We start from the raw sequence: 18,175 nt of genomic DNA, 5'->3' as shown, positions 1-18,175 counted from the left end.
CTGACTCTGAGTTTGGATGCTAGTTCTTGGTTTAACTCTTCAGATGTTGCTCCATACATTATTAACAAAATAGTGTTCTACTGGAAACTTTAATACTTGTCTTAAATGTTGGAAATTATGTGAATTAATATCAAAGTAATCCCACAGATCACACAAGTCTTGCACTATGAGGGCTGTGTTGGAGGGTCTGTCTGGTTGCAACACCTTATTCAGAAAGCCCAGTAAAACCAACGGGCTGGAGGAGATTCAACACTCTTGTGATATAACACTGTATGGAAGCTCAGATTGCAGCAGACTTCTCAGTATTAGATTCTGTGCATACATATATACACATCTGTGTGACTTTTAGTTAGCCAGACTTTGGTCATTGGCTCAAATCTTGTCATATCCTAGCAAGACGATTTTTAGGCTTACAGATCAGTTTTTGTTGAAAGGAACTCCAAATGTCACCTGCTCCCACCTCCTGCTCAGAGCAGAGCCAGTCTATGTTCCCTTGCTCAGAGCATTGTCCAGGTGAATTTTTAAGATCTGTGAGACTGAAAGTCACTGCACCCTTTCTAGGAAACATGTTCCAGAGTTTAATTGCTCTCATTAGAATTTTTTTACTTCTGTCATGCTGGAATTTCCATGGTTGCAACTTGTGGCTGTTTCCTCGTGCCCGTTGCCTGTGCACCTGTGAGAAGGGTCAGATTCTGTCCTTGCTGAAACTGCCCCTGTGCATGAGCAGGTTTGCATGTGGGGTGTGCAAATGTGATCTTATCCTTGCTAACCTTTCCTCCTCTTGGTTTTCTTCTTCTGTCTGGCTAGCTCAGCTGTTGCTTTGCTAGGGTCTGATGGCAGAAATGTGTAGGAAGCTTACACAGAAACACAGAATTATCAAGGTTGGAAAAAGCCTTGAAGATCATCCAGTCCAACCATTAGCCTCACACTGACAGTTCCCAACTACACCAGATCCCTCAGTGCTGAGTCAACCCGACTCTTAAACAGCTCCAGGGATGGGGACTCCACCACCTCCCTGGGCAGCCCATTCCAGAAACAAAACATGCTTTGTCTGTGACCTATTTTTGAAAAAGTTTTGAGAAGCACTAGAAATACAGTGAAATTCCCAATTCTGTCATCAGAAGAGCAGTGTTATTATAGTACAGCTGCAGAGGACATCAAACATGTTTAATATTCTTTAGTTTATTTTCCTTTTTTTTTTTGAATTTCAAATTGATGAGCTAGAGAAATTTCCTTAGATCTTTACTGGAATCAGAAAGATTCTTACTGTGAACTGCCAGAACATGTCTGAGAAATGCAATAATACATGATACTTAGAAACATTTCAAACGCTTGAGTTGGGCCAGTTTTGTGCCGCTACAAGAGCAGCCATCTGGAAACTTTGAGTTCTTGAATCCATATTGAAGTTACTTCACATCAGCAAAATACCTCCCATGGGACTTTTTGGGGAGGTGAAGAAGGGAGAGGAGGAAAGGCTGAATTCCAAGTACAGATTCAAGTGTTGCTTTTCATATTGACACTTTGGAGAGGTTTTACTTTATTTCTTCTATCTGTTCTTATATATGTGTCTGTTCTTATATATGGCCTTTATTCTTCCCTATGAGTCCTCAGTTTTGTGGAATAGATTGTGAAACTCCTATGTTAAAGTAACTGTTAGAAACCCTTCCACAGTACTCTGGCATTAATTATTCCTAGAATTTCAATGAAATGAGAAGACAATTTAATGAACTTGAATTTTGCATTAGCAATACTCTGCCTTATATGCTTATCTATTATCTGTCCATCTGGCAGTGCACATGCTTGTTGGCAGAAGTGCTTTTATTTCCTTTCCTGAAAAATTCTGGCATTGAATGTATAAACAAGCAGCACTTCTTTCTTCATTTATAATTCAGCATGAAATTCTGAACATTATTAGTTAATTAATATTAAATGTGGTGAATTCTTGCTAGTGCGAGAATAACGCTCCGAATTGAAGCATATGGAGTGGTACCACCTCCTCACAGTGAGAAGTTGGCAGATTGAGATCCATCTGTCAGCAGACACATGTACCAGTGCATGTCTCTGAGTTTACGGTGAGGCAACGCAGACTGCCAAGAGAAACTGTGAGTGGGGCTGAGAGCATCTATAATCGTGACATATTTTGAGGGAGGGCAAATGGAAGATACTGTTTTCCCCTCCCCAATTTGATATATGCTTTAAAAATTTACAGAATCTTTATTTGAAAAAAATGTGTTGGCTTTTTGGTTGCAAAATTAATTTACTAATAGCAAACATGCTATGGACCCTGAGCTTACCAGTGTGGTTTTCTACAGGCTGTTGCTTTTTTGCTCAGTTTACTTACTGAGAAGGCCCCAGCTGTCAACAGCCATACAGAAAACGCACTCCCTTCTGGGGGAGAAGTTAAATTGCTCTCAACTTCAGCCACTCTGATGTGATAGTATGTTGTGCTGGGTAGGCAGCATAACCTGGATACTGCATCAGGGGTATTCAGGAAAATACCTGACGGTATATGTGTGTGTTAGAAATACCTGATGCTCACAGACAGAGAGCTGCCAGAAACTAGGCTGTTTCATATGGATCTGCTGGGCTTTCGAGTGGACAGGTACATATTCATCAGGTAGCAATACTAAAGTATTTAAACAGATTGTCTCTCTTCATTTGAGGGGGTAGAAGTTTATGGTGTGATCAGCCATTTAATACATTCCTGAAAGAAATCTGTAGAGGGTTTCAAAGTTAACTCTCCTGTTTAATGTTAACTCAAATGAAATGTTATGTTTTCAGAACTGACCAGAGAAACATGGACCATCTGAAGTCTTTCTCAGTATGGATAGAATTTGAAATGGTGTTAGTTGAATTAGTTTTGAATATGTTCTTTGAAATGGTGTTAGTTGAATTAGTTTTGAATATGTTCTTTGAAAATTATTTTTTTGGTGAAAATGATTTTTTTGGTGAATGCTTTAGAGGAAGAAATTAATCCACAGGCTTATACAACTTCCTCATAATAATAGACAAAAGCCTGAGCTTAGAATTCCCCCTCATCCCTCAAAGTATGCAGATCTTACCAGTTTAATTTCTGTTTTGTCTGCAGAAAAGCATCTTGCACAAACTCCATAGTAAGTTGATACCTCTGTTCCTTGCATTTATTTAGTGATGCTTTGTGGCTTTCCATTGTGTAAAAGTGACACTAAGTAAAGTATTCCATAGTGTGATTGTGGAGGACTTGTCATAAAGAGCAAACTGGTTAATTTAGCTGCATGTTGCTCATTTTTAACAGAAGTTTTATATTTATGGCATGCTGTTCACAGAGAAAACTGCTGGCAAATGTTGCTATTACAACTTTATCTTTGGTGTAAATGTACAGTCTTTTCCTCTTCTCACTTTTTAATTTCTAATGGTTGTATTATATGGGGTCAAAATACAGTTTCTGTCTCTCCTGTGAGAAGCACTGACAGACAGTAAAATGGCAAGTTATTAGCTTGGTGCTCCCTGCAAATGTTTCCCCTCTGCCTTGGAGGTGGGTTTTATTTTATTTCTATATTTACATTAAGGTGTTTGGGGAATTAATGCTGTATTGTACGAGTATGATTGGCTTTGAAGAAAATTGCCTTACTTGTGAAAAGATTGTGACTGGTTTATAAACCGAAAGGTGTTTTAATGCCTTGTAAGTGAGGTAAGCGTAAGTTATATACAGTATTCTATTCAAAACTTAAATCATCACTAATACCTGGAGAAGCAAGTTAAAATACCTACTGATGTTCTGCCTGACTCATACCTGCTATGGTTTGTGACTTTTAAGACAGAATCTCTGCAAGCTGAAGGGGGGGAGGGGAATTGGGGCTTAAAGATTTTTTTTTTTTTTTTAAGATCTGAAATAAGAACCTAAATAATTATTTTTCAAGACTTATGTTGAAGGAACTGATGAGTGACACTGAATCTTGGATAGAAGAAGGAAGTAAAACCCATATATTACACTCATTCTTAGGTTGATTTTCCATTACCATTAGGTTGGTTTTCCATTACCCTGTTATCTTTGTTCTGACTTTGGGATATATAAGGAATTAGTATCTTGCAGCTGTAACGGAAAATAAATCTGTTTTACAGTCTCAGGCCAGATCTGGTATAGGTGAGGCTGCTGCAGCTCCCTGCCCCAGGTCTGACCCGTGGCAGAGCTGAACATGTGTTCCCAGTAGGGAAAAAGGTTTTCTTGCCCAGAAAGAGTTAGAAATGGAATTTCCCAAGAAGATATGATAAACTGCATATCAGACAGTACAAGTGTATGGACAATCCACTGTTTACATGTAAGCATCTATTTTTAATCCCTTTATCCCTCTATTTTCTCACACTTGTTACTCCATGAGTCAGCTAGGTCCTTCATCCTTCCCTTTCTTTGCCTTTGGTTCCTCCCCTAAACAACCTATAGTAAGTCTTGTGCGATCCCAAAACACTTCCCCTGCATCCCATACCTGTCCCATACCCTGATGCACTGACCACCTCCCTCCCAAAGGTGCTCCAGTGCTGGCTCCCCAGGGTGGGTGTCACCCCTGACTGGTGGGGCTGAGGCTCTTCTGGGACAGCCACCCCTTCTTCCATGTCTGTCATCTGTGTTGCCCCATCTGCCTTTGGGCTTCTGCTCCTTCTGGGTTTGTAGGGATGGACCAGGGAGCAGCCGGGCAAGGTGTGATGTGGGCTCCTCCTCCTTTGTGGATGTGCAGAGTTGTTTTCTATCATATCTGAACAATTTGTATTGATAAACTGTATCAAGATTAAACTAGTCAAATATATCTGTTTTTTTTGCCTTTGGATAGTTGGCATTAATTTTAATACTGGATTTTATTTTTTTTTTTAGTATGTTAAAAACTATCAACCTTTTTATGAAAGGATTATCTGACTCAAAAAATCTGTCATGCTTTCCTTTTGCAATTCAGTTTGCCCACAGAAGTCTTATTTGTCATCCATATAATAAATATACTTTGTCAGAGAATGTATTTGCCCTATTACTAATTCATTTGATCTATTTCTGGTATTACAGATTGGCCCTAATATTGTGAGAATACTTTGCAGTTTGACTTTTGGTCTCCAATGAGCAAAAGAAATGGCTTTTTCTAATACCTGCTTTCCTTTTGGAAATTAAATTTTCTGGATAGGCAGTCGTAAAAGCTAAGGCCAATGAAATGGTGGTCAGTACGAGTTCATTTTTTCATGTGAGGTATATTGGCAGTCAGACGATAGATCTGTAGGAACTTGAAGGTGGTAGAAGCAAGCTAGTTTCTTTAAAAATGTGTCCCTAGAGATTGATAAAGTGAAATACAGTTGTGTAGGATCTAATTTATCAAAGAATGTAAAGTTTCTGGAAGATTATTTGCTTTTACTTGTAGCTTTGGGATTTGCTGATTGTCTTCAACTACTTCTTTTTTTTTTTTTCATTCTTAGTAAAACGCTTCAGAGAACCAAAGCATGAAAGACGTCCCTGGAGGATATGGTATGTTTCTGCATGCTTTATTCTTATTTTTTCTTGTGTTTTTAGAAATTGAAGGAATGATTGTTTGCATATGATTATCAAAAAAAAGGAAAAAAGTGATGACAAGAAGTTGGTGACTAACAGCGAGGGACAAGAAAAGCCAAAATGCATGAGTCAACAAAAAGTTAACTTCTTTGTGTCTCGCTGCTAGTTCTTTCTTACTGAACACTTCCAGGAATCTGTACAAAGATGTGCATTTAGACATAAAACTTCAGGTTGTACTTCTTCCTGCTGATGGAAACTTAGTTGCCCTAAGATGCATCTGCACATCTACAAACTTACATAGGCTTGCAAGAAGCTCTTGGCTGGGCTTAAACAAAATTCCATTTTCTGTAACTATCCTCCTATGTATAAGATAAAAACCAGTATGGTAAAAGATATAAATACATAAGCCATGAAAGAATACAAGGTATTAAAAAGTATATTTGTTTTTATTACTTTTGAGAAGTTGTTGGACTGTAGTTATGTAAACATAACCTGTACTGGCTTTGAGACTGGTGTAAATGTTAAACTGTCATTCCAGTTGTTGAAGACTTCAGTGGTTTAAATTAATCTCTCACAGTGCTGCTTTTCAAAACTAATCCTGACCTTTATTTTGTTGAAAAAATAAATACAAAATCTTTGTGTACTTACAGTCTACCTTAGCCTGAACCTTTGAGAAGTGCGGTAATAGCCCTTGTTCTGGGACTTGAGGATTGTTATTTATAGTATGGTTACTGATTAGATAAGTAACTCACTGGCTTCCTGCCTCATCTCCAACACTCTGCTTTGTATGTCGTGCAATGAATGCATGAGAATAAAGTTTAAGACAAAGTTGTCAGGGAGAGGAAATGAATTTGGGCATAAGAAGTTGTTTGCATCTTTTACACATGGAAACAACAGGCAAAATGGGTGTTGGTCTGTACAAAGAACACACTCTTGCCCACAAAGTACTTCCAACACGATTCCTATATTTAACATTTAATAAAGAGTCCACTGGAAGTCTTGGGTCTGTGCAAAGGATGGTAAAGCTGGTAAGGGCTGAAGTCAATACTGAATCAGTACCTAAGTGGTTTTTTTTATGTTTTCCTTGTAAGTAGCAAGCTATTTTCTGTCTAACTCTGTCATCTGCTTTGGAGATAATGCTTTCAAGGTTTCTAATTCTTTTACATTGTGGTCTAAGCTGTTGTACTACAGATAAAATTTAGTGAGACCACTTCATGCTTTCAGGTGAAAAATACGTTGGCTTTTTAGCAAAATACTATAGATAAGGGACTCATTAGCCAGCTATTAAATTGTTCACCAGCAAGCACATGATGAGGATTTTCTTTTTGTCAGTGCTATATACTTGCTAAAAATGCATAAACACAAAAGAACTGAAGTATCTAGCGAGGCTGGGATACTCATTGTTTACAGTAGGTTATTAAAGACTTAGCTAGGTTTAGTGAGGATTAGCTCTTGGATAATGCATACGATACAAGAGGTTATCCCTAGACTTTAAATTTACAGTGGTAAGGTTTCAAGTTAGTACAACTTGGTTTGTTGTTAGCGATATTCCAGAAAAAATAAGGGGCAGAGTTTAAAATGGAACTTGTTAAATAAGCTAAATACCATGACACTTTATCATTCTGGTGTTCTCATTTGAAGAGAAATTGAGTAACTGAGATGGAATTTCAATTAAAATTAATTTGCCGTGTCTGGCTGTGATCTAAACAGTTTTGTGTGTCTTAAAAACTGTTTTTACTCTATACAGGTTTTTAGATACTTCCAAGCAAGCCATAGGGATGTTGTTCATCCACTTCGCAAATGTCTATTTATCAGACCTTACAGAAGAAGACCCTTGTTCACTGTGAGTGTTTAATTTCAGAATAATTGAAATTTCTGCAGTCGAGTTTGATGGTGTACGTGAATGATAATGCAAAATAGAGCTGAGAAACCAATTTTCATGGTACAAGTCAGTCACTTTCAAAAACCGCCGATTAAGCTTAGTTAATCAAGTTGGGAGTTCTGCTCAAAAGTTCATGGCTGGCAGGACCTGGGAAGGCTTTTTCTGGGCTGCATATAGGTATTTTAGATCAAGTCTTGCTACTGCTTTTCCAGTTGAGGAATTAGGATGCACGTTGTAATATGAGACTGTTTACTGAAGGAGGTGCTAGGGACCAAAAGAAATTAATATAAAGTTGTGTACACTGACCTCCAACTGCATTGTTCACCACAGCAGGGCTTTAATATAAAGTCAGGTTGCTTTCAGGGATATTTAGCAAAAATCATTGATGCTTGTATTTTCTTCTAAAACCTACATTAGCTACCGCATTATTATTTTCATTTCGTTAAAAGCAGGAAATCTTGCTCAGTACCCAGGCAGTTAGTACAAAAATTAATTTTGCAATGTCACGCTTGGAGCAGTGTGACTAAGTAGATAAGCATTTCACTGTAGTATATTAAACCTGAAGATTTTATGACTAAGACCCCCTCAGGCTCTTTACAGGAGCTCCTGAAGCAAATGGTAATTGCTTGGGTTTGTTCTTGATAGGGCTCATGCTCAAAGAAGCTTACATATTCCTGGTAATAGAAGCTGTGAAATTACTTTTAAAAGCCTAATAATTTGCCATTTAAAACCAATCCAGTTCCTTCAATGGCATCTGCTCACTGTTGTCCTTCGGTAAACAAAGGACCTTCGCAGCTCAAGGAATATGCTTGTGTTGCTTCACAAGCCTGTTTTATTTCCCTTATTCCTCCTCAGTTTTGTGTTCCTGCATGCTATAAATGTGCAAGTAAAACACTGTTTTTCTCTTGCCACCACTAAGAATTTTGGTAAGGAAGATGCATTTATTTTAACACACTAACTGTAAATTTTAAATTAGAATTATGACAACTTCAAGAATACCAGGCATCACTGTAGGATCTTCCTTGCTTACTGGTTTAAGAATTTCCTGATAGATCCAAAAACTGGCAGGTGCAAATTGCTTTCATTCCATTTTATATATTAAACTATATATTCAAATAAGCTAACCAAAGCGTGTCTAAAATTCAGTTTTTAAAGCTTGGGAGTTTATTACAGTATTTTAAAATTAAAAATAACTTTGTACTGTGTGCTGAGTTTTCAAAATTAAAAGTTTACTAATGTGTGTTCTTTTCTACATGGAATAGTATTACCTACGTAACTATATTTTCAAATTCCACTTCTCGTGTAAGTGTAACATGACACAAAACAAGGAAGAGGGTGATGTAGAGAACTGTTATTCACTGTTCTCGGGATTACAAAAATTGTAATGTGGAGTAGTATAATTTCTCAGACAAGGGTGCAGGTCCTGCTTGTTAGCAGAAAAAGTAGCGTGTAGTATTAAGCAAAGCCGCTTGTCCTTTCTTGTGAATATTAAGTGTGGAAGTGGGTCAAAATTAGTGAGTAAAAGCAATGTTTCTGTCTGATTCTAAGTAAGAATAATTTTACTTGGCATATTCAAATGTAGATAGTTTTCTCTTCTTTCCTGCCTTGTAGTTAGTGGGTTATTTTCAGAACAAAACCAGAAAATGTAGTTTTAGAAAACATTATTGTCCAAAGCTTGGAAAGAACTACAGTTGGAAGTTCCATTTATTCGTTTGGGAATGTAGTGCTGTAATTCAGGCAGGTGTGTGATAATATCAAAGCTGATAAAACATCTGTTAAAACATCATGACAGATGGGTCGTTGTTTGAAGAATTTTAAACAGCAAAAACAAACAGCACTTTTCTTCTGTAGTGCAGGGTACTCAGCCGGCTGTATGCCATACACCAGGAAGTTTATATGAACGCAGCCATTAACTCGCTGAATTCTCGGCCAAATGCATTTATCTGATAGTGGCAGCAACTTGTTTTGTTGTTTGTGCACAGGTTATATGTGAGCAGGGTTAATGCAGTGCATCGCTGAATGAGCATGTTGCCTGCATGTAGTGAGCCTGACGGGTTTGGGAGTATCAGGCATACTTGGCCTGTGCTGCGAGCTGTCATTGGATGTGAAGTAGGTGTTGGCACATCTCTTCTCCCTGCTCCTGATGGCTGCCTTCCTGCTGTAGACTTACAGCAGCCCCTTGTGGCCTTAAGATGACTTGTGTGGACTTGTAATTGCTGAGTTTCCTCTGCCAAACACTAAACCTGGTTTTTTAATGTTTGTCAATAGGAAGCACATTAAAACTCTGCTTTGAGACACAACTATTAGAAAAGTATTTTGTTAGAAAGTTTATGAGTAATTCTTAGCTGAAGCAAGGCATGTCTGCTTTGTTTTTATTTTTGGGATGCTCTTGAATGGGGTTTTGAAGGTCAGAACAGCTCCTTGTTACTGCTTGAATGCATGTATTCTGTCTTCACTTGCCACATTGCTACTATCTTGTCCACATGGATTTGGCTACACAGCCAGCAGAAGTCCACAGGCCTCTGATTTGCTATTTTTATCCCTGCAGTTCCTACAGACTATAGAGTTTGCCTTCAATATTTGGAATTACCAAATAAGAATCTCAGTAACAGGGATTTACTCTGCATCTTATATCTGGCTCTTTCTCAACTGCTGTTTTCTTCAGCTGAAACTAGTGATAGTAAATAAACCAAGCTGACTTAACAAAATGATCTGAATTTCAGCTGCACCATTTAGTGAACCTAAGAATTAATTTGAAACACACAGTAATTCCAGGTTTCTTGAATTATAGGTAACATCCAGCAGCTTCTCTTGAAACTATAAAATTAGTAGTGCAACAGTTGTGTGTCCGTTGAGGGGTGGTTTGGGTTCTTTCCTGGGAAGGCTTGTTCCTGATTATTTCAAATGTTTATTAGGCAAGAACTGAAGTGCAGGAAAGTAAATCTAAACAACAACACTTTCCTGAAGTGCAGGAAAGTAAATCTAAACAACAACACTTTCCTGAAGTGCAGGAAAGTAAATCTAAACAACAACACTTTCCTGAAGTGCAGGAAAGTAAATCTAAAGAACACTAAATAAGTTGAAATTTGGCCTAGATGGTGACTGTACTCTGTAGGCATGGTATTTCACTGCACATTCATCCTTGTTGAGGCTAGGAGGGGGTTCCCTTGAGCAAGAAAAACTGTCTAGTTGTGGTGTCTTTCCCCCTCAGAATGAAAGTGGTTTTGGTTGGGTTTTTACCTTAAAATTCCTTGAGGTGCATTTAAGATAACTTCTCTTTTTATTTCTTTTCCATTTATTCCTTTGGTTTTATTCAAATACAGGTTTTCCATATAGAATAAAATGCACAATGGTAAAAAGGAAAACTGGTTTTAATTTAAAGGAGTAAAATGAATATTGGAGTTTAATATAGAGTATGCACATGCACGCACCAGAGTTCACAAAAACAGTAGTTGGAGCTTAACTTTAAGGACAGAAACAAAATACTGAGACTCTTCTAAAACTATTTCAATTTTAGGCTAAGTAATTACGGAACTGCATAAATGATGATTCTCGATACTGTGGCTGCTCAACATATATACACATCCCTTACCAATTGTGGTGTTAAAATACACTGAACTTGTAGAAAACGGACCCTTGCTCCTTGTTTTAATTTACATTTTTCCTTTCAGGTACCTTATCAACTTCTTGTTAGATGCTACATTAGGAATGCTGTTGATCTACATTGGTATACGTGCAGTCAGTAGCATTGTGGAATGGCAGCAGTGGGAGTCCCTTCGCTTTGGTGAATATGGTAAATGTTTCTGTTCTTGCACTGAAATGATTTTCAGGATAGAATCTCGAAGTATTTCAGCTACTGATTAACTCATCTTAAAATCATTATATAATTATTATAGTAGTAATTTTAACATTTCACTTGTCATGGGGGTTCTTTAAGTTTTGTATCTCAGCATGCACCTTCTGTTTTAGCTCAGCAAGTCTCTAAGCATTTAGTGAGTTTGGGACAATTGCTTGAATGTTTATTTTTTTAGAATTGTTTGAAGAAGTTATAATATTTGCTAATTCATGGTAAAAATAATGGTATGATAAACTTACTCTGAAACACTTTTAAATAAATGATAGCTGGTAGGTCATTTCCTGTTAAAGCTTTCACTGAACTACTACATGCTGTTGTGTGAAGATACAGGCTGAGTTCTGCCAGCCCTCTCTAAAGTAAACAACCACATACCTTCAGTGAAGAGAATGGCGAGATGGCCTGTGTTTGTCCTCAAGTAATGATCACTCAAGCCCTGCATGTAGGGCTTGTGTCACTGATGAAAAATGCATACATCTTTAGTACAGGCTAAGGGATAGACTAGTGAAATCACTTTCCCGTGAAGTTGTGGGGTTTATCTTCCATTATGTTAGCCAAAGAAGTTCACTGATCTGCAGCAATTGTAGATTTGCAGGCGCAGTTGAGTATCATGCATACTCAACATTGACAATTAATTCCGATCAACCTGTTATTTTCAGATTGCTTAGTCTGACTGGTTGGGGATGGAAGTCCTGTATAGGTGCTAAAACTTACATTGGAAGCTTCTTGATAGGAATGGGGGGAGAGGTTGCCTTAAGAGAGCTATGGCTCTTCATCACAGAGGAAAACAAACAAACAAACAAAAAAAGCCCATGGTTTGGGGAAAAAAAGTTTAAATAACATTTGCCTAACAAAGTAAAAGCTTTCACAGCAATTTCGTAATTATCATTGGTAGGTTTCTTTGGTTTTGATGATTTTAAGTGGCTGACAGAATTAAGAAGAAAATTAAAGGTCTTGCCAAGTTCAAGTACTTTAAAAGCTTGGGAAATTTACAATTAAATCAAATAACAGTAATTGCTACTTGCTTTAATGTCAGAGGTTTAAAATAGAGATGACAACGAGCTTCTATCTCAAGAGAAATATCTGCCTGTACCATTAGGGCACTTCTTGTTAGATTTGTGTAGATTTAAAGTGTGTCTTTTAGGGTACAGTTTATGACCATTTAAGCTGTTTAAATCAGCACTGCCACAACCCTGTTTATCTGCTTTTTCCCACATGTCACAGTCCAGTATTTCCACTCTTTTCCTTGGTGGAAACACATCTGACTCTTCAGGGAACTGATTCAGAGAGCTAAACCATCAGAAAATTCACCATATGTAGAAAAGTAAATAATTCCTCCAGATCAGTGCCCAGACTTGGTTCTCTAAGGGATTAGGTAAGCATCAATGCCCAGGGAAGGGAAAAGGGTGAGGATAGAACTGAGACATTGCTGAGCTGCCCCTTCTGACTGAGCTTTGAGACCTATTGCCCTAAGTCCCTTTTTCTGATCGTTCATTTGGCTTGAAGCCATTTAAAGATGTTTGAACAGCTTTCAGCCCATATAAAATTGGCTTTCCACTCAGAGCAAAAAAACTTGGTGTATGTATTACAATTATAGATAGATACTTGTAGTCATGTCAAATGCTAGATTTTATTTCTTCCTAGTAGCGTTCTGTTTTTTGCTTGTATAATTTTAAAGGACATTTTAATTTTCTTTTAGCAATAAGCAGTCTGTGTGGATGGGAGGATGTGGGGAATATATTCACTGTCCTGAAATTTCTCTCTATCTCTTATTGGCTTCCAAAATGAATCTGTTTTTAGTTATGAGGCATCCGTGACTGCAGTCGCTAAGCTCTTAAAACCAACAAATGAACTTGTTACATGTTTTCTGCTGTGGAGGTGGTCTGCGACTCATCCATTATTGTCATTTTGAGTTAGGAAATCTGAAATGCCTAAACTTGTTTATCGAGTATTTCTTCTATGTGTGTATAAGCGATGTATGAAATTATATAAATCTTCCTTATTTGTTCTTTCCAGTATCTGATCATTTTATTAGTGACTTTCTTCTCTAGATCTTCATTAATATGCTGTTCTGACCTTAGTGTGTTGGTTTTTTAATCAAGCTATCATAAGGACTGTTAAAAAGCATATTGTAAATCAGTATTTCTATTAATTATGTGGGAGAGGCTTCTGGTATAAAGAGAACTGGATAACAGATGGAAAATTATTAGTAATGGCTTTGCAGCCAGGTTAGACCCTATGTAAGAAATCTGTCTAAAAAGGACAGGTTACACTGGATTGTTCACTGCCCTCTTCTGTTAAGTACTACTATTTCTGAAGTGAAAACCCTCATAACACCATTTTATTGAAAATTTTGCACTATGGCCCCAAGAAAACTTGTCTTTTCGTAAGATTATTTAAAATAATTAAATTAAGAAGGGTAGAAGAGGGGACTGAAATGCAGTCCTGTGGGGTCATAAGTGTGTTTAGACTTAGTATTTTGAAGTTGAATATGGATGTTTAGCATATGTGGGTGGTGAGGTGTCTGCTCATTAAAAGTATCAGAGGCTCATGGCATTTTATGTGAAGTAGTAAAGTCATGCCCTCAGCTTGGAGATCAGTGTGATTTCAGATTGTCTTCAAATGTAGGAAAGGAAACAAGAGGTTCCCCCCCCCCCCCCCCCCCCCCAAAAAAAAAAAGCCAAGTCTCTTCTTGTGATTGAGCGATGTTGTTTGTGTTTCTAGAGCCTAAATAATCATTTGTCTCAAGTTAATTCACACTGTGAGCTCATTTCCCTTCTTAGCTCTATTACTTGATCCCTTGTGATTCATTACTTGAAGCTGTCACAAAAATAGCAATGTCCTGCTGGTTTTAAAAGCCTTTTCTTTATATGGCGGATAGTTTTTAAGCATAAATGCCTCAAGGAAAGAATAGAATACCAAAATATCAGCATTTGTAAATGGTTGCTGTTTGTACAGCAAAACAGCACTGCATGCTGATTTACAAACAAAGTAGCATGACACTCCCTCAAGGGTTTTTTTGTGTCAGAATTTTTAAGTTTATTAGACTTGTCTTCCTATTTCCAGTTTTGCATTTTCAGATTCATTACGTCAGTGGCTGGATTTCAATAGAAGTACAAAATCACTTAATAAATTTGAGTATGTAAAGAGTAGAAAAGCAGTCGTGATCTGTACTGAAAAGAATGTTCCCTCCGTTTTCCTTCCCTTGTCTTAGGCTGCTTTAGCTGCTTCAGTAAAAAACAGGTGACTAAATCCCTCTTGGTGACAAGGAACTCATCAGCAACTAAATTGTGCTGTGGTCTCTTTGCTTGTCTTTGCTTCTCAGATGGCAAAGCTTAGAAATTGTATTTGATGCATCTTTTCCCTCTAGCTCTTAGTTGCTCTGAAAGTTGCAAACACACTTATAGCCATATAGGGTAGATAGCACTTCAAAACTTTTTAAAATTTATTTTGGAGTAGAAATTTCTCAGGATTTGAAGAACAAAGAAGTTACAGAATAAAAGAATTTTATTTTTACAGGTATTTTGTTCGAACTGTTTATGAATGTGCGTTTACAAAGTGTCTGATGAAAGTAGAGTACACTATAGACTAGTTTTTCATTGCCCAGCATTTTCAAAAAATGCTGCTACAGTTGTCAGTGCTGAGGATTCAGACATTTTCAGTTTCAGTCTTGAATGCACTTTTCTTGCAGTAACAAGATTTCTACCAACTTGGTAGTTTATTCAAGACATGTAATTTATACATGACAGGTGTAAAACCAGAATTCAAGAGAGACTGTCAGAAATTAATTTAGAGCTTTATGGCTTCAACATTAAAGTTCTAATTTGAGTTTGTGTATTGAGTTTTTTAACATACAGGTGTCCCAGATAGTCGTGGGAGCACCTCCTGGATACGGTGAAGTTATTAACACCTTCTTTTTTCCTTGAATGGAGTAGTTTATAAAATTGTTGTAAAAATCTTGTTGGAAAGGATCTCCAGAGGTCATATAATTCAACCCCTTGCTCAAAGAAGGGTTAACTTCAAAGTTCAAGCGGGTTGTTCAGGGCATAATCGAGTCCAATTTTTAATTTATCCACGGTCTGAGATCTAAGAACCCCACTGAGAAACCTACTCCAGTGCCTAACCACTCTCATTGTGAAAGCTTTCTTCCTTTGTTAGAATTGTATGTTTACCCATCCAGTCCATATCTCCACAACTTTTCTATAAGGATGCTATTGGGACACTGTCAAAAGACTTGATAAATTGAAAGTAGAGAACATCCCTGTTCTCCCCACTTGTAATTAGAGCTGAGAGATAATTTTGTAGATGCAGTAGGGCACACAAAAATCCTCAAGTAGAATTTAATATACACAACTTGTCATTTCAGTCATATACCAAAAAAACCATGCCCCTCCCTGCAAAAAGATCATGGAACAAAACATTCACTGGTGATAGCGCACACCACTCTTAATACAGAGTTTCACAATTTTTGAACATGCAAAATCTCATGTGACAGGGTTGGAGGAGATGCAAAACTGCTATGGCTGTCTTTGCTTTTAGGAATTAAATACAGATTGGAAAAAATCTTAGAATAAACTGGTAAAGTTTCAATGGTAAGTCTGTAGCTAAAGCTAGATTATATTTTTTTATATTTGCTAGTTAATGAAAAAACCTAGAAAATGCTAATAAAAATGTGGAGTAAAATTAATTGCTAAAATTTAATTCTCTAATTCAGGCCTTGTATCTTCAGAAGAATCATGGTTGCTTAACTTTGAATTACTACTGTTTCCCCTTTCCAATTTTCTAACTTTTTTTTTTAACAACGGAAGCCATACACTGCAGTATATAACTGTAACACTTGAGCATTTTAACTGTTTTACCCTAGGACTGTTGAGTGTTGATCACTAGCTTTTACTGTGAAAGTTGTTTAGGAAGTTTTCTTTGTTTCGAACTCCAGTCTGATTTATCAGTTTCTCTTCATAGCATTTAAGCAGCAAATGGTAAGTCTCAAGACTATTGCCAAGTATTAATACTGAAAGCCTTTCAGAAATGTTCCAGAAAAGGAAGTAGCAAACTATCCATTGTGTTACAGCTACATAAAGGCATCTGAATTTCCACTGCCCATTATTTATCCCCAGGCTAAAAGTTTTAAGTTGCCTTTGAAGATGTTGCAGAAGACTATTGTGAAGGCTAAACAGCGAACACCCCCTCCAGAGCTTCCTTTTAGTTTCCAGTGAAGTGCTGCTTTGAGCTCATGTGCAAAGCTTGTTAGGCATACCAGTCCTATTCCTTTTTTCTTTTTCTTCCTCTCCTTGCTTTAATAGAGCATAATAGTCTACATAAGTTTTTGTTTGAGGTAGCCTAGAGAGAACAGCAGAAAATCATCACGTTTCTACTTAAACTGAAGGGAAATATGTTTTTCCCCTTAATTTTTCCCTTTTAAGAAACTTAATACTTCCTCATAGTGGGTCAAAAATAACAATTTGATGAGAAACAAATGTAATGCAACTGTATCTTGCTTTCATCAGATTATGTAAACCAGTGAGCGTATAACCAGGTACTACTGAATTGGATAAAGTCTAACTGATACTTTTGGAATGTTGGGATGAGGCTGAGGGAGGAGAAGGAGCCGCACTACAGAAATCAGAGAAAGCACTTTAAGAGGTTATAGCTGCCTGCCTCTTCTAATACTGCTTTGCTAAAATGCTTACTGTGAAATGAAATCAACCCTATGCATATATTGAACCTTTTTTCTTTCTTGCAGGTGACCCAGTGCAGTGCAGTGCATGGGTGGGCCAGTGTGGTCTGTACATAATGATTATGATATTTGAGAAAACCATCATCATTATTGTGCTTCTTATACCTCAGTGGAAAGAGGTTTGTATTTTTACAGCATTTTACAGGCAAACTAATTTCAGGTGGAAGTTGTAAAGCAGTAGACTTCTAATAGTGTGCATTGGTTTGGCTCAAGCATCATAACTGTCTACAGTCAATGTCATTTAGCTCTGGTAGTACTATGTTCTTTTAGTTTGATGAGGATACTGCTAATTAGGCTTTCTGGCATCCATTGCCAGAAATATCCTGTCATATTTTGGAGGGGTTTTATATACTGCAATATATAAAATTTTATTCTATCTCCTTATCTGAGTGCTCTTGAAGCTACTAAGTGGTTATTCCTTTTCTTAATCCTTTAACCCTTACTTACAGCTATTTTGTATTGCTTCTTGTAGTATTTTAAAGAATTTTCTTTGCCTGACCTTGTTAATAGATCTAAACTGTAGAATTTTAGAAATTTGCAGTGGATTAGTGAAGCCATTGCTGATGACTGAATAAATATTTACTTTGATAGAATCTGTGCAATGTTATACTCAGTGATGGTGTGTGGTGTTACAGTCCATTAAAACCAGTTAGTCACTGTTGTATGCTCTGGACTACCTTAAGAACTGTCTTCTTGCTGTATTTTGTAAAACTCTGCTCTGTTTAAGTTTTCCTAAAGATGGAACTTAAATAAGTTCCTGGGAAGCGCGCAGGTCTAAAATGTTCAAGATGGTTCTAACACAGCTCTTCAGACTTCTGTAAACAAAAATGACAGAGATACTGTTCTTGCCAGCCCCACTTACTTATCTGTGGTAGTTTATAAGCTGTCCTAAGTACTTTCCTTTTCTACAAAGCTGTCCTTTTTTGGTTCATATGAATTATTTCTGTAGCATTAGCTAGTACATGAACAATCACACTTACTAATCCAGTTATGTGCACATGCTGCCATGATCTGAACTTAATCCTTTTCTTTTCACAGGTAGCTTTATTGAATCCTATAGAGAACCCCCAGCTGGAGCTGGCTATCGTCATGCTGATAGTTCCCTTCTTTGTTAATGTTAGTACACCTTGCACGCTTCTGTGAGATGTTTACTTGGATATCTTTCTGCCATGTGTTAATTAACATTATTCCTTAAAGCAC

General features: G+C 37.2%; 1 protein-coding gene across 2 annotated transcripts in view; it reads left to right on the top strand.

Moving 5' to 3' along the window:
* The window catches only part of STIMATE (STIM activating enhancer), a 36,660-nt gene that overhangs the window by 12,943 nt on the left and 5,542 nt on the right, over window positions 1-18,175 (top strand). Inside the window, exons 2-6 of one of the 2 annotated variants that reach the window (XM_074914216.1) lie at window positions 5,431-5,479; window positions 7,251-7,346; window positions 11,057-11,178; window positions 16,982-17,094; window positions 18,014-18,091. In XM_074914216.1, coding sequence (XP_074770317.1) covers window positions 5,431-5,479; window positions 7,251-7,346; window positions 11,057-11,178; window positions 16,982-17,094; window positions 18,014-18,091 — 458 coding nt within the window. The remainder of the gene's footprint in view (window positions 1-5,430; window positions 5,480-7,250; window positions 7,347-11,056; window positions 11,179-16,981; window positions 17,095-18,013; window positions 18,092-18,175) is intronic. The other variant, XM_074914217.1, reaches the window with a different exon arrangement.

This window comes from Athene noctua, chromosome 10 (assembly GCF_965140245.1).
Source record: "Athene noctua chromosome 10, bAthNoc1.hap1.1, whole genome shotgun sequence".
Lineage (NCBI taxonomy): Eukaryota > Metazoa > Chordata > Aves > Strigiformes > Strigidae > Athene > Athene noctua.
The sequence above is the reverse complement of the archived record's forward strand: the minus strand, read 5'-3'. Positions and strand labels throughout refer to the sequence as shown.